This window comes from Psammomys obesus, unplaced genomic scaffold (assembly GCF_907164565.1).
Source record: "Psammomys obesus unplaced genomic scaffold, mPsaObe1.curated_primary_1811, whole genome shotgun sequence".
NCBI classification, from domain to species: domain Eukaryota; kingdom Metazoa; phylum Chordata; class Mammalia; order Rodentia; family Muridae; genus Psammomys; species Psammomys obesus.
The window spans coordinates 1265873-1281232 of NW_026587215.1; the positions used below are offsets into that span (position 1 = coordinate 1265873).

At 45.6% G+C, this 15360-nt stretch overlaps 1 protein-coding gene across 2 annotated transcripts in view; it reads left to right on the forward strand.

Annotated features, from left to right (window-relative positions):
* The window catches only part of Eif3l (eukaryotic translation initiation factor 3 subunit L), a 20599-nt gene that overhangs the window by 3949 nt on the left and 1290 nt on the right, over positions 1-15360 (forward strand). For both annotated transcript variants that reach the window (XM_055603128.1, XM_055603129.1), the window contains 6 exons: positions 2037-2106; positions 2298-2371; positions 4409-4580; positions 7630-7784; positions 9224-9394; positions 12260-12757. In XM_055603128.1, coding sequence (XP_055459103.1) covers positions 2037-2106; positions 2298-2371; positions 4409-4580; positions 7630-7784; positions 9224-9394; positions 12260-12757 — 1140 coding nt within the window. The remainder of the gene's footprint in view (positions 1-2036; positions 2107-2297; positions 2372-4408; positions 4581-7629; positions 7785-9223; positions 9395-12259; positions 12758-15360) is intronic.

Consider the following 15360-nt stretch of genomic DNA (forward strand, 5'->3'; position numbering starts at 1 on the left):
TTTCTTTCTTTCTTTCTTTCTTTCTTTCTTTCTTTCTTTCTTTCTTTTTTCCCTCCTTTGGTTTTTTTGAGGCAGGGCTTCTCTGTAGAACAGCCCTGGCTCTCTTGGAACTTGCTCTGTCTACCAGGGTTTGTCAGTTTCATTCCCTGTGACTGTCTCCTCCCTTCCTGGATTCCCAGCTATGCTCTGCTCTTCAGAGTCATTAGTACCTGCATTATTGACTCATTGGGTCTCTCCTTTTCCCACTGGAATGTTAACACCACTGGGGTTTGGGCTCTGCCTTGCTCAGCTAGGGCCTGAAAAGATGTCTGATTTGTCACCAGTGACATGGTCATTGCTTGAGCATGTGTCTGAAGGAAATTAGCACCAACAGCCTTTTTTTTTAGATTTATGTGTTTATTAATTATACAGCGTTCTGCCTGCATGTATGCCTACAGGCCAGCAGAGGGCAACAGATCTCATTATAAATGGTTGTGAGCCACCATGTGGTTGCTTGGACTTGAACTCTACCTGGTTAAGAGCCAGTGTTCTTAACCTCTGAGCCATCTCTCCAGCCCTGCAACAGCTCTCTCAAGGGTCTACACCTAAGGAGCCCCAGCTTCGCTCTCAGTGCCTTCTCCGCAGTCCTCAGGACCACTTGATCTGCTGTAAGAGCCTCCCACAATGGTAGCTGGAGGACTTTCTGGGGCTGTCTTACTGGCATCCCAGTGGGATCTCTGCTACTTCACCCGAGAGAAAGCAAGGATTTAATAAGGGGTCTGCGCCCCCTCTCCCCACTAACCTTCTCTCCTACTTAGGGTTGGGGGTTGGAAGGGAGTGGCTTTAAGGAACCCCCAAGTAGAGTGGAGTTTAAAAACAAGGGCAACAAAGATTCCTTACTGCCATCAATGCTAAAGTTCAGCCATGGGTGGCTAGGCTGAAGGTAGCTATGGCGTATGTGTGGCTACTTCAGAAGACAGTAATATAACTGGACTTCATTTCTTCTGTCTGGTCCACAGACTAGAAACTTAGCAGTTTGTTTCCAACATGGTGTCTTTGCTGGGTTCCAAACTGGCACTTTCATGAACATGACCAGTTTCAAACTTACCCTGAAGGCAGATTTTTATTTGGATGATTAGGTGATTTTTTTTCTCTCTCTCTCTCTCTCCCTTTTTTTTTTTTTTTTTTTTGTAGCTATGTAGCTGTGGCTGGAACTCAGTGTGTGGACCAGGCTGGCCCTGTATGAACGTGTTTTTGGAATAAAATACCTTACCTCCCCTTTTCTTTTTCTATTTTGAGCAAAGCTTTTACCTTGTAGCCCAGATCAGCCTTGACCTCATCATTGTGCCTCATTCTCCCATCCGCTGGGATTGTAGTCATGTACCATCACACTGGACTTTAGTGATCTTGTTTAATTCTCACCAGCCTATATACCTAAATACCTAGAATGTGATAGGGCCAAGAATCCAGGTTCTTTCTACTCTGTCACAAGTCTGTTGTTCACTCTGTCCCCCAGCTCAGGGGAAGCCGAACCAAGAACTAGGGTCGGCAACTTTTGTGAATTGCCAGATCATTTATGTTGTAGACTTTGGAGACCTGGCAACTTTAATCTGGCCATCTGTGCCTACTTAGGAGCTATAAAGGGTGCCAGTGAGTGGGCGTGGCTGTGTGCTCCACCCTCATGGAACAGGTGCTGCAGTGGCTTTGCTACCCCCTGGACCTTTTGTTTGGCACTAAAAACCCATGGTAGCCCAGTGCTGTGTCTCCTTTAACTCCCCAACTCCCTCTTCCCCTTGTTAGGGCCATAGCCTCTGAAGAACCTTCCTTTTCTCTCCTTCTAGATGTGCGTGCCTGTTGTGTGAGTGTTGGTTGTGATCTGTGGCCATAAAACTTGGCCTTGTACCTGTTCAGTCACTGTGGTATTCCTGCCTTGTGCTCTCCTTTCAGTGCTCTTTCATGCAGGGGGAGGATGGGCCTCGTTTCTCAGCCGTAGTGCTAGGCCACTAGGGAAGCGCTTAAACTTCCTATGTGTGCCCTAACATCTCTTCTCTTTCCAGGGGGGCCCCTCCTTAGAGCAGAGGTTCGAGTCATACTACAACTACTGCAATCTCTTCAACTACATCCTCAGTAAGTCTCCAGGTTTGGTCAAGGGCATGGGTTTGAGCACCTAGCTAGCTCTTTTTAGCTGGATTTTTATGTGGACGTGGGAAGAAGGGATGGCTTTGATCCTTTGATGAGGGAGATTGTGAAGGGCACGCTAGCCCTGCTGCAGCACGTGTGGTCCTGCCTGAAGTCTGATTTTCTTGTGATCCCTACAGATGCTGATGGACCTGCTCCCCTTGAACTCCCCAACCAGTGGCTCTGGGACATCATTGATGAGTTCATCTACCAGGTGTGTATTGAGCCTCAGCCTTAACCTCAAATAAGTGACTCCACCAGACAGCAGCTTTGGCCGTGGTTCGTTTGTGTGAACGGTCGCCAGTGTGGCCCATGGCACTGGGCTTTTCATTAGAGTACAGTAGCCCTGAGAGAGATTTCCAGATGTGAATTTGGAAGTCTTGGGCTTGGACTCTTCTCTTCTGCCTATAATTTTCTGGCTTCAGGAATTGCTCTGGCAGACACAGACTGGAGGTTTTAGCATCAGGCAGAAGTAGATTCTAGACTTGGGCTTGCCTAGGGTCTCAGGACCTGGCACTGCTTAGTAAGCCTTGCTAGTCTTTCTCATCGATCCAACAGAAATGTCTTGTATCTTTTTGTAGACCAGGCTGGCCTCACACTCAGTGACTCACCTATCTCTCTCAAGTGCTAGGATTGAAGAGGTGAGCCAACGCTGCCAGGCTAGAAATAGTTCTGTATCTTGATTGTGGTGTTTACCTCATACGTGCTAGAGCAGAATGCTAGCGCATTGCTTATCGGGAAGGAAGTGGCTCTTGCCTTGGGGTTCTCTTGCTGAGGGTGCACTGAGAATGTGGCCAGGTCTAAAGTGTGGGCACAGCTGTGTAGCCAGGGGGTAGAAGTTCAGTGACTGCTAACTAACTGCCCCTGGGTGGTGAGTCTGTGGTTTAACCCCACCTTGTAGTTGCTTCCCCGTCTCTAGCACATGGGTTGCTAGGGAGATTCCAGGGTTCTGTACATGCAACAGCTCATGGATGTTCCTTGTGTGGTCAGTATCGTCATGATCCTTTTCTAGCTTTAGTCATCTTAAAGCAAACTATACCGCTGGGTATGGTTGTACGCACATGGACTTCCAGGACTTTGGAGGGGAAGACAGGAAGGTTGTAGTAAGTTCCAGGCCAACCAGTTCTACGAAGTGATGCTGTCATGAAAAAGTTTAGAATTTAGAAAAATTGGGGGATATCAGTGTCTTTCTTTCAATTTGCTTTGACATAGTGTCTCATGTAGCTCAGGCTGCCTTTGAACTTCTACTCCTCCTGCCTCTTCTTCCGTGTTCTGGGGTTACAGGCATACAATCAACAGACCAGGTTAGAAATCAGTATCTTATTTAAGATGTTTGGATGCCACAGACCAGGGAACCTTTGTGGTACAAAGTGTTGTGAATTGTGGGTGTGTGGGTGAGCTCTTTGAGAGAAGCTTCATGTCCTAAAAGAGGCACCAGTACCTTTCATGGTGCAAATCTCAGGCCACAGTCAACCTGCTCGGCTTTTTGGCATAATGAGATTGCTGGCTCTCCTGTTGACTTGGGGATGGAGGAGAATCCTCCAGCTAAGCTTGATCCCTCTTAACATAAGCATAATTCCTTAGCTTAGCTGCCCTCTTGTTACGGGGCTTCCTAATCCCACAGAGATTGAGTGTGAGGATCCCTGAGCTCCTGTGAGTCTTCCTGGCCGGCAGTAGACATAGTGGGAGTGACTCTGACTCTTTCTTGCCCTTTTTTTTTTTTTTTTTTTTTTTGAGACAAGGTTTTACTATCAACTACTCAGCTCTTACTGTCTGGAACTCACTTTATGGACCAGACTGGCTTTGAACTCAGACGTCTTTTTGCTGCTTAAGTGCTAGAATTAAAGCATGTGCCGCCTGGCCCCTGGCCTTTTGGGGGAAGTTTTATTTGTTGTTTCAATTCGCAGATAACTTGAAAGTGCTTATTTGATGTTGTGTAGATACCAGTTAGTCTACATAGTGCATAGTGCATTGGTGCATAGGTGTTCACACGGATTTGTTCCTATAGAGTTGTCACATAAAACAATGTCATCATCCTTTATCGCGCCATTTGCTGTGACTTGAAGACCTTTTCTTCATCCTGGCACTTAGGTAAAGGCAGGACAAATGAGAGTTTGAGGACACCTGGGCCTTATAGCTATGCCATTTTCACCCCTAAAAAATTATTTACTAAGAGCCTGGGTCACCTCATCCTCAGCGTGTGACTGCCACTTGGACTTTCTGCCACATCTTTTTCCTCCTTCCTCAACAGTTCCAGTCATTTAGTCAGTACCGCTGCAAGACTGCGAAGAAGTCAGAGGAGGAGATCGACTTCCTTAGATCCAACCCTAAAATCTGGAACGTTCACAGCGTGCTCAACGTGCTTCATTCTCTGGTAGACAAGTCCAACATCAACCGGCAGCTGGAGGTGTACACAAGTGGAGGTGAGTGTGCCTGGCTCGGCCAAGCCACCTTACTGAGCTCTGCACACTCAGCTGCTGCCTCCAGGGCCTGTGTTTGCAGTAAGACTTCCCAGCTTCTTGTGAGGAACTTCTTATGTGTTTAAAAAAATACTCTGTGTATGTGTGCGGGATGATATGCATTCAGACACATGCAGAAGTGGGTTCTCGCCACTGGGACATAGGTTTCAGGAGCCAAACTGGGTTTATGGAGCCAGTGCTGAGCCATTTTACCCAATCTTCTCCACACTGAAAATATTGAGAGCCAGCTGGGCGGTGGTGGTGCATGCCTTTAATCCCTTCGCTTGGGGCGGCAGAAGCAGGCCGTCTCTACCAAAAAAGTCCAGGACAGCCAGGGCTACGCATGGAAACCCTACCTCCAAATAAACAAAGAACGAACCGTAACAATTTAATTACTTCATATGTGTGTGTGTATACATATAAAATAAATTATTTTAAAAAAAAGCATACACATATATATGTGTCTTCAAACCATTAATTTTTTTTTCTCCATATAGCCCTGGCTGTCCTGGAACTCACTCTGTAGACCCAGGTTGACCTGGTGGCAGTAAACTTAGAGATTCGCCCACCTCTGTCTCTTGGTGCTGGAATGTGCCACCATCACCAGGCAGAAAATATTTTTTTGAATAACAAAGGTAAAATAATGGGGAATCTGAAGTTAGCCCACTCCTATTTACTATACCTGGGCAGAGCACCAAAGCACATTCCAAGAACAAACCCAAGTTTAGAAGGAACAGGGGTCACAAGACTCTTGTCTTATTTTCATGGAGTTTTCTCCTAAGGTCAGAATTCTGACACTGCTCCGTTTCTTGGACCCTGTTCACACAGGCACACACATGTCCTGTGTGCCTCGTGTCCACCCTGCTGCCCTCCCCAGCCCCAGTTTTACATTAGAAGGTATAACTGGAGTCTCACTCAGGTTTTGCATTAAGCCTATAACAGGTTTTGGTTGAAAGTATATGAGTACTTGTTTCACACTGGTATTTAGCTGCAAATGGAGGCAAGGTTTGATTTTGTTGTTGTTGTTGTTTTGTTTCTTTGTTTGGTTATTTTGGCCAGCCTGGAACTCTCTGCAGAACAGGTTTGTCTAGAACTCTAGACTGCTTCTGCAGTCCTGGGATTAAAGAATTGTTCCAGAGGAAGATTTATCTGTTTGTTTATTTGTAGGCCAGGCTGGCCTTGAATTGCCTGCCTCTGCCTCCCTGAGTGCTGGGATTACAGGCGTGCACCACCATGCTGGGCCCAGAGGAAATTATTATTATTATTATTATTATTTTAAATTATTTTATGTGCATCAATGTGAAGGTGTTACATCCCTTGGAATTGTCATTACAGACACTTGTGAGCTGCCGTGTGGGTGCTGGGAATTGAACCTCTGTCCTTTGGAAGAACAGACAGTGTTCTTAACCACTGAGCTATCTCTCCAGCCCCATCAGAGAAAGGTTTTAATAGCCTTTCATGCTCTCTCTGCTCCTTGCTCCGCACTCAAGAGCAGTGTTTCTCCCCCAATCATAAAATTATTTCAATCATAAAATTATGCCACTTCATAACTGTAGTTTTACTATTGACACGAATTATAATGTAAATATCTGATATGAAGGATATCTTCTATGCTGCCTGCAAAAGGGTGGAGACCACTGCTTAGAGTATGTGTCTTTTTGGAATTTGGCACTGGTTGTTTGATCAGGGTAGTAATGGTAAGGAATCTGAAACCATGTTGGTGTTGTTATAGCCTTTAACTGGGGTCTACCCTACAATTTAAACGGATCTTTTATCAAACATACACGAAATTCCTCTCTAGACTAGGCTGAATTCATCTGCCCCTGCTTCTGTGCTGAGATTAAAGGCATGCATCAACATATCTATCTGGTCATATATAGACATAATTTTATTACATAATTTTAAAAATATCACATTAGAGCTTGGGTGTTACACAGTGGTAGGCTATGTGCTCAGCATGTGCATGGCCCTGGATTCAGTTCCCAGCAGCAAGTAAATAAATACATAAATAAATAAATCATATTCCTCAGCTCATCAGGTGAGTATTTGGAAACGTAGCAGTCGTAGTAACTAGCGGGGATCTTTGAACTGGGGTCTTACAACATTAATTTCTTTTTCAAAGCTCAGTTTTGCTTTTTGAGACAGATTCTCTAGGTAGCCCTGGTTGTCCTGGATCTCTCTATGTAGACCAGGCTGGCCTTGAACGCAGACCCACCTGCCTCTGCTGGGATTAAAGGTGCACGCCACAACACCAGGCAAAGCTCACTTTTTAAAAATTACATTTTATTTATTTCCTTGTATAGGTGCACATGTGCCACAGGACACAGGTGCAGAGGACAATTTGTAGGTTGGTTCTCTTTTTCCGCCCTATGGGTTATGGGGGCTGAGTCAAGTTGCCAGGTTTTATGGCACCTTTACTTGCTAAGCCACCATTGTTGGCCCTTTCAGCTTTTACTGTCGTCTGACAGATTACTTCAGTCAGTTTTGGAGAAGAGTCTGTCAATTACTCAGACTTGAGTCTGGTTCCTGTGTGTAATGGTGTTAAGTAGGGTGCCAAAGAAAGGAATTGGTTCTTAGGTCAGCTCTGGCAAGGAGCAGGCACCACCGTAGGGTATTCAGTGAATGGGCAAAAGGGACAGTGATTCTGTTGATTCTGTGTTATTAGCGCCTGTCAGCTCCACATAAGAAGCCAGAGCATCTGTAAATAGCTTTGGCTTTGGATTCCAAAAGGAAGGGCCTTGTGAGTAACTGTTCTTAGTGAGGCTCTTAGAGGTATGTTAGGATAAAAACAAGAACAAAAAAACAGCAAATGAACTGCCAGTCTGCATAGTCACCATAAGATAAGAACACAGCTGAGCACAGTTTCTTGAGATTCCTAGGCAGAGGCATTCTGTGTTAGGGGAGCTTTGGAACCTGGCAGCAGTTGAAGATGCTTAGTGAGCAATGTCAGTGGTCAGGCCTGTCCTATTTTATCTTTTCCTGTGGAAGCACTCACAGCATCTACCCCTCACAGGTGACCCCGAAAGTGTGGCTGGGGAATATGGACGACACTCCCTCTACAAGATGCTCGGCTACTTCAGCCTGGTGGGGCTTCTGCGCCTGCATTCTCTCCTGGGGGATTACTACCAGGCTATCAAAGTGCTGGAGAATATCGAGCTGAACAAGAAGGTAAGTACACCTGTGCCCTCTGTTCTGACTTCCAAGAACACTGATCTCCTAGGATGAATGGCCAGGAAATGGGGCCCTTTCTTTGTCCCCAAGCCAGTTGGAACTTGAGCCTGAAGGTGTCTGTGCATGATGATTTGGTTGGCTGATGACACTGAAGTGAGTGGTCTTGGAGTCTCTGTTCTGTCTTCAAAACAGAATGCTGAGAGCGCTTTACTACTGTAGAGTTAAAAGCTGGGCATATAGTGCATGCACTCTGAGGAGGGAGAGCCAGTAAGAACACCAGTTTAAAGCCATCCTAGTCTCCATAACAAGTTCCAGGCCAGCCAGGCCTCTATATAATGAGACCCTATCTCTAGAAGCAAGATCTGTGTGTGCATTTGGTTTTGTTTTCTGGACACAGGGTCTTGCTGTATAGCTTTGACTGTCATGGGACTTGATATAGACCAGCAGGCCGCAAATTCACAGAAATCTGCGTACCTCTGCCTCTCAAGTGCTGGAACTGAGGGTGTACATCACCACACCCACCTGAAGACTTAGCTTTATATCGTGTGTTTATCTTTTATTTTCTAGTTTTTTGAGACAGGGTTTCTCTGTGTAGCCCTGGCTGTCCTGGAACTCACTCTGTAGACCAATCTGACCTCGAACTCATAGACTTGCCTTCCTCTGCCTCCTGAGTGCTGAGATTAAAGGCATGTGCCACCATTATTTAGTTTTTTTGAGACAGCATTTCTCTGTGTAGCGTTGACTGTCCTAGAACTCCCACTGTAGACCACGCTGGCCTCAGGCTCAGAAATCCACCTCCCTCTGTCTCCCAAGCACTGGGATTAAAGGCATGCATCACCACCGCCAGGCTTTGTTGTGTGTTTATTGAGACGTGATAATGTCTAGTTTTCCCTGGCTTTAGTAGACTGCCATTTGTCTTGTGTACTTGTCTTTGTTTCGCTCTCTACCTCTGCATGGGACCAAATTTGAAGATAGCAAAGAAAAATATGTAATTGGGGTATAGAAGGGTTTAGGAGTCACCTGGGCTTGTCCCTGTATGATGCAGCTAAGAAAATGGAGTCCCTGTTGGGAGGTGGTGGTGCATGTCTGTAACTGCAGCACTTAGAGCGATAGAGGCAGGTACTTCTCTTGAGTTTGAGGACAGCCTAGTCTTTAGAGTGAATTCCAGGGCGGCTAACACTACACAGAAAAACTTTGTCTTAAAAATCCAAAAGTAAATAAAAAGAATGAATGAATGAATGGAGGCCTCAAATCACATATTAATCCATGACCATGAATCTAGAGCCACATGGGAGGTTCCTCTGGGAAGTCATGGCCTCTGCCTGAGAAGTATTCTGATTTTCTGCCTCAGCTGCCACTGAGCCCTGATGACTTTTCATCCTGTTAGGGATAAGTTGAGACTCCTGGCTACTGCTTCCTTCTACCTTCCTTTGCAGAGCATGTATTCCCGAGTGCCTGAGTGCCAGGTCACCACCTACTACTATGTTGGTTTTGCATATTTAATGATGCGTCGCTACCAGGATGCTATCCGGGTCTTTGCCAACATCCTCCTGTACATCCAGAGAACCAAGAGTATGTTCCAGAGGACCACCTACAAGTATGAAATGGTAAGAGAACTCTGCAGCCATTGTCTCACCAGGCAGCTGACTCCTCAGCACCTATGCCAACAATTCTGGATAAACACTACAAAATTTCCCAATCTTTTTATTTTTATTTTTAATTCTTTTTATATATTTAAAAAAATTTTTCATTTATTCACTTTGTATCCCAGCTGTAGCCCCCTCCCTATTTTTAATTCCTATATAAATGCAGGTTTATTGGGAGAAGGGAAGGAGGGAGATGGGAGCAGGCACTGCAGGGGGAAGAGAGAGCGGGCACAAAAAGGGGGAAAAGGGAAAATTTGTTACTCTTAAAAATACTTCATTTCAGTGCACGTTAAATTGTGTATATTTGTGGGATATGTGATAAGTAATTAAAAAACAGAAAAAGAAAAACCAGAGCTCGGTGTGGTGAGGCACACCCTTAATCCTTGCACTTGGGAGGCAGAGGCAGGAGCATTTCTGTGAATTTGAGACTAGCTGGTCTATAGCAGGTTCCAGGATAGTCAAAGCAAATACAGTGAGTATCCCTGAGTTTGAGGCTAGCCTGGTGTACATAGTGAGTTCCAGGATAGCCAGCGCTATTTAGAGAGACTGTCAAAAACAAACAAAAAAATGTTTTTATGCGTAACCAGTTATCATTTATTTGTGTTGAAAGCTTTCTAACTATTCTAGTTATTTTGGTTTAGTTTTTGGATTTTTCTTTTTCAATCTAACTATTACATGCCTAATCTCTGAACTCCCTCTACCTCCTCACTTCCAGGAGAATTACAGTGAATGTTGTTCAGGAACTTTCTTGGTAGCTGCAGCCAGCTACTGTCTTCCTGTTCATAACAGTCTTTTTCCTTTAGTATCTTGGGTTCTGGGATTGCAGGCAGCACAACACCTGCCCATTTTGCCTTTTTAAAACAGCATAATGTTTTTCTTAATTATTTGAGAGTTTCATGCATGCATACAATATATCTTCATCACATTCACTCCCTACTACTCTAACTCCTCCCAGAACCCCTAACCTTAATTTTGTCTTTTTTTTTCTTTGTGTCTTTTTTTAAATTTGTTTTTATTTTCTTATTTTTTTATGTTTAATAGCCAAACAAGTACTTGTGCTGCCCGCATACTCAAGGTGTAGTGCCATTGAACGCTGATGCCCTCTCAGAAACTATCAGCTGTTAATGGGTCCTCAGCCAGGTGTGTGGGCTCTCGAGCTCCTTCCTGATCAGTGCTGGAATTTTACTGGCTTGTTCTTAGGGAGAAACCCACAGTGCTGTCAGTTCGTGAGTGCAGGGATCCTGCCCTGTCCAGAGGACACTCTTTTGCTCCAGAGTCCTCAGTCTCTAACTCTCAGAATCTTTCTGGCCCCTCTTGCTCCACGATCCCTGAATGTTGGTTGGAGGGGATGAGATAGATGTCCCATTTGTGGCTGAGCAGTCTACAAGACATTTTTTTGGACTCTGACCACTTGTGAGTTTCTGTATTAACTACCATCCGTTATATAATGGAACTTCTTTGATAAAGTCTGAGAGATACAGATTTAAAGGGCATTTTAATGCTGTGTCCATTTAGCAAACTAATAGTGGTAGGTTTACCCCTGGGGCTTATCAGCATCTCTGCTGTGGGTTCTTTGCCTAATTGACAGTAGCAGGCCTACTTTCTTTACTGTGGAGCAGGCCTTGAATCCAGTCAGAATTGCTTCCTCCTGTGGCGTGCATGCCACTGTTGCTCCCATGGCTATATATTGACCAAGCTGCTCATTATTTTGCCTTACAGGACCTAAGGCTTCTCTTTGTGTGGGGTGTGTGTGGGTGTGGGTGTGGGTGTGTGTGTGTGTTGGGGGTGGGTTGGGCCTTAAACTTAGAGTCTAATACTTGTTAGGTAAGCAATGTACCTCTGAGTCACATTCCCAGCCCCCTCTATTCCCCACCCCCACACCCTAACTTTATTTTGAGAGGAGGTCTCACTAAGTTCCCCAGACTTACTTTACACTTTGTTGCCCTGGCAAGGTCTTGAACTTGTGATTCCCCTGCCCCACCCCCTCATGCCTTAACCACTGAAGTAGCTGAGATTAAAACCATCTCTTTTCGCTCATTTATAAAGTCAGTTTCTTTAGCCTCTGCGTATGAGAGCATGTGGTATCGCTCTTCAACTGGATTTTCCCCTTTTGCTGTGGCTCATGTAAACATTTCTGACCACTGAACTACAGTCCAAAGGGCTGGTCTTTCTAGTACCTGCCTGGCTAAACGTTTGTTATGACATTTACCTTAGATCGCCAGCATTTTTGTGGTGAGGGCAAGTTAGAGGGGTTTGGGTCCTAGCTTGATGCTAGAGCTCTTGCCTAGCATGATCAAAGCCTTGGATTCAATCCCCTGAAAACAAACATTATCTGAAGCAGTTAGTGGGAGAGGATGGGCTCAAGACATGTGGACTGGGGAGTGCTTTCTGGGCAGCGTGGATGACCTGAGCAGAGGGACTGGACTTGAGAGTCCCTGCACAGTAGTTCTGTAGACTAGCTTAGGTAGTGGAGTTACTGGGAATGAGCTGTGGTAGTCCATCCATTAGCCAGGTAAAGCATTGTGTTTTCTATTGGCATCAGAGGTTTCTGCTAACTTAATCTTAGCAAGTGTTTAAATAGGCCTCTCTAGTTGGCCTCACATTACTGGAGGCCAACTAGAGAGGTCCTCAGGAGGATTCTAGAGACAACCAAGGAGAACTTAGCACTGGATGGGGCTCAAGAGAGCTTGAGGGTCGGTGTTGCAGGTTGTTGAGGAGAGTACAGCAACTAATGGGCAAGGCGACATGAGAAGTGATGCTGTGCAGGTGGGAGCCCAGCAGGTGTGTGGTGGGATTCAGGAAGTGTGTTTGTTTGACTTCTCCCAGATTAACAAGCAGAATGAGCAGATGCATGCTCTGTTGGCCATCGCTCTCACCATGTACCCCATGCGGATCGACGAGAGCATCCACCTCCAGCTGCGGGAGAAGTACGGGGACAAGATGCTGCGCATGCAGAAGGGGGACCCTCAGGTCTATGAGGAACTTTTCAGCTACGCCTGCCCCAAGTTCCTGTCGCCTGTGGTGCCCAACTATGACAATGTGCATCCCAACTACCACAAAGAGCCCTTCCTGCAGCAGCTGAAGGTGTTTTCCGATGAAGTGCAGCAGCAGGCCCAGCTCTCCACCATCCGCAGCTTCCTCAAGCTCTACACCACCATGCCTGTGGCCAAGCTGGCTGGCTTCCTGGACCTCACAGAGCAGGAATTCCGCATCCAACTGCTTGTCTTCAAGCACAAGATGAAGAACCTGGTGTGGACCAGTGGCATTTCTGCTCTGGATGGCGAATTCCAGTCGGCCTCGGAGGTGGACTTCTATATTGATAAGGTAAGGTGTCCCCTGGGTTAGTGACCTTGGCCACTGCTTATCCTCTCTAAGGGTAAATGATAGATACTATGCTTGTATCAGATACACAGTAGCTTAGAAGCGTGAGTAGTGGAGACAGGGAAAGGGGGATGGGAGGCACTGGTTATAGGCATAAGATGATTGGGGAGGCATTGTTGAGAAAGTGAGGTTTAAGCTGAGACAGCTTAGCATTAGCTGTGAGAGAATGTTCTCCGCCATTACCGGGCATACTCAGTTCATCCAGGGGTTTTGAACTTATGAACCTTCTGCCTCAGCTTCCTGTGTGCTGGGATTATACACATATGCCATTGTCTGCTTTGCATAAGGATTTTGTAGGTTAGTGGTCAGTAACCACATTTGTATGTGTGTGGAGATCTGTTGAGTTCCTTGTGAAGTACAGCGTATTAATGGCTTCCTTGGGATAAGACATGGGCTAAAGAGTAGTGTTCTCAGTGTTGTAATACTAAGGTGAAGCAAGGCACACTGCCTAATTCTTCGCAAACAGGTCCACCAACTGGAGACCCAGCATTCAGTATGAGCCTATGTGGCTGTTTCATTCAAACCACCACACCCAGCCTCATTTTAATTTTCATTGATATTTTCCTTAGAAGCACAGTGAACATTTCATATATCAGGTGGTTGTGCTCTCCCACATCAGTTGCTTCACTTGGAGTACCCCTTGATATATTTATTTGTGTGGGGAAGAATGGATACGTGTGAAGGTCAGAGAATAACTTGCAGGAGTTAGTTCTCTCCTTCACAGTGAGATCCAGGGATCAGGTCATCCAGCAGGCTTGTGAAAAAGTGCTTATGCCCTCTGCACCAGCTCTTTCCGACTCTTAGGAAGAGTGCTTTCAGGCTTGGTAGCACATGCCTAACATTGGGTGTGTATGTAAGTATGAATGGATGGCTCTATTTGAGTAATCTTTTAAAACTTGAGAGTGTGTGTGTGTGTGTGTGTGTGCGTGCGTGCACGCGCGCCCATACATGTGCCACATGGTGTGTGCGGACGTTGAGGAAGGCTTTGTGAGTTGGTTCTCTTTTTCCACCTTTACATGGGTTCTGGGATCATACTCATCATCAGGCATTTATTTATACAGTACTCTGCCTGCATGTGTGCCTGGAGGCCAGAAGAGGGCACCAGATCTCACTATATATGGTTATGAGTCACCATGTGGTTGCTGGGAATTGAACCCATGACCTGTGGAAGAACAGCCAGTGCTCTTAACCTCTAAGCCGTCTAACCAGCTCCTGTGGCAGGTGTCTTTAATCACTATATTCATCTGTTATCTTGCTACCTACTAATTTGGCCTTAAGAACCTAACTGGAGGGCAGGTGGTGGTGCATACCTTTTATCATCCTAGCATTCAGGAGGCAGTCAGGCAGATCTCTGTGAGTTCAAGGCCGGCCTGGTCTAAAGAGTGAGTTCTAGGACAGCCAGGGCTACACAGAGAAACCCTGTCTCAAAAAACAAAGAAGAAAGAAAAAGAATACTTGCCACTCGCTGCTCTTCGGGAGGACTAGGGTTCACATGAGGCTGCTGTATGGGATCTGCTGCCTCAGTCTCCTTGGGCAGCCACACTGAAGAGCACTTACCCTCATACAGAAGCACTCCGCTCAGAATTTAAAATATTTTTTTAAAGAGGGTAAGGTGGAGAGTAATGAAAGAAGACATTCTATATCAGACTCAACGCACGCACACCCTTCTCTGCACTCTCATGCCAACTACTTGCCTTCCCGTCTGAATTTGTTCTTGTTCTTGATGTTTGACATGCACGCTCTTTGATAGTATCAGTGACCTGCTCTAGCCACTGTGTTATCTCTTAGTGACTCAGCAGCTAGTCCCAGTGGAGATGGTTTAATCAAAGCTTCTCCCAATTTGGTCATTATACCTCAAGTCTTATTTTTATGTTTTGTGTTTTTGTGTGTGTGATCTGTGTGTTGGTGTGCATGGTGCATGTAGAGGTCAGAGGGCAACTTTTGGGGGCTGGTTCTTACCTTCATCATGATAAGACAGGGTCAGTCTTGTGTTTCCTCTGCTAGATTCTCGTGTCTTCACCTCACATCCCAACTAGAAGTGCTGGGTTACAGTTGATTGCCATTACTGAGCCATCTCTGTAGCCCAGAAGTTAAGTTTTGCTGAGACACTGTACTCAGATCAAATTAGTACTACATTGATGGTTTGTTTAAAGGCCCTATTCCAACTCTGACTAGTCGCTTGGGGAGTGTTGAGACAGGATGGTCCTGTTTCATCGGCCTATCAAGTGTTAGGATTACATGTGTGTGTCTGTATCACATGCATGCTTTTGTTTCTCACTCACTGGTAATGCTCTACTTTGCCCAAACTGTGCTTTTGAAAATTAGTGTAGGATCTCAGTATGACAGTCCAGGCTCTGTAATACTGTTTATTTGGGAGGCTGAGAAGGGAGCATCTAAAGTTCAAGGCCAGCCTGGGCAACTTAAGAGAGACCCTCTCATAATAAACAGGAAAGAGGGCTGGGATATAGCTAAGTAGTAGACACACACACACACACACATACACACACACACACACACACACACACACACACACACACACACACACA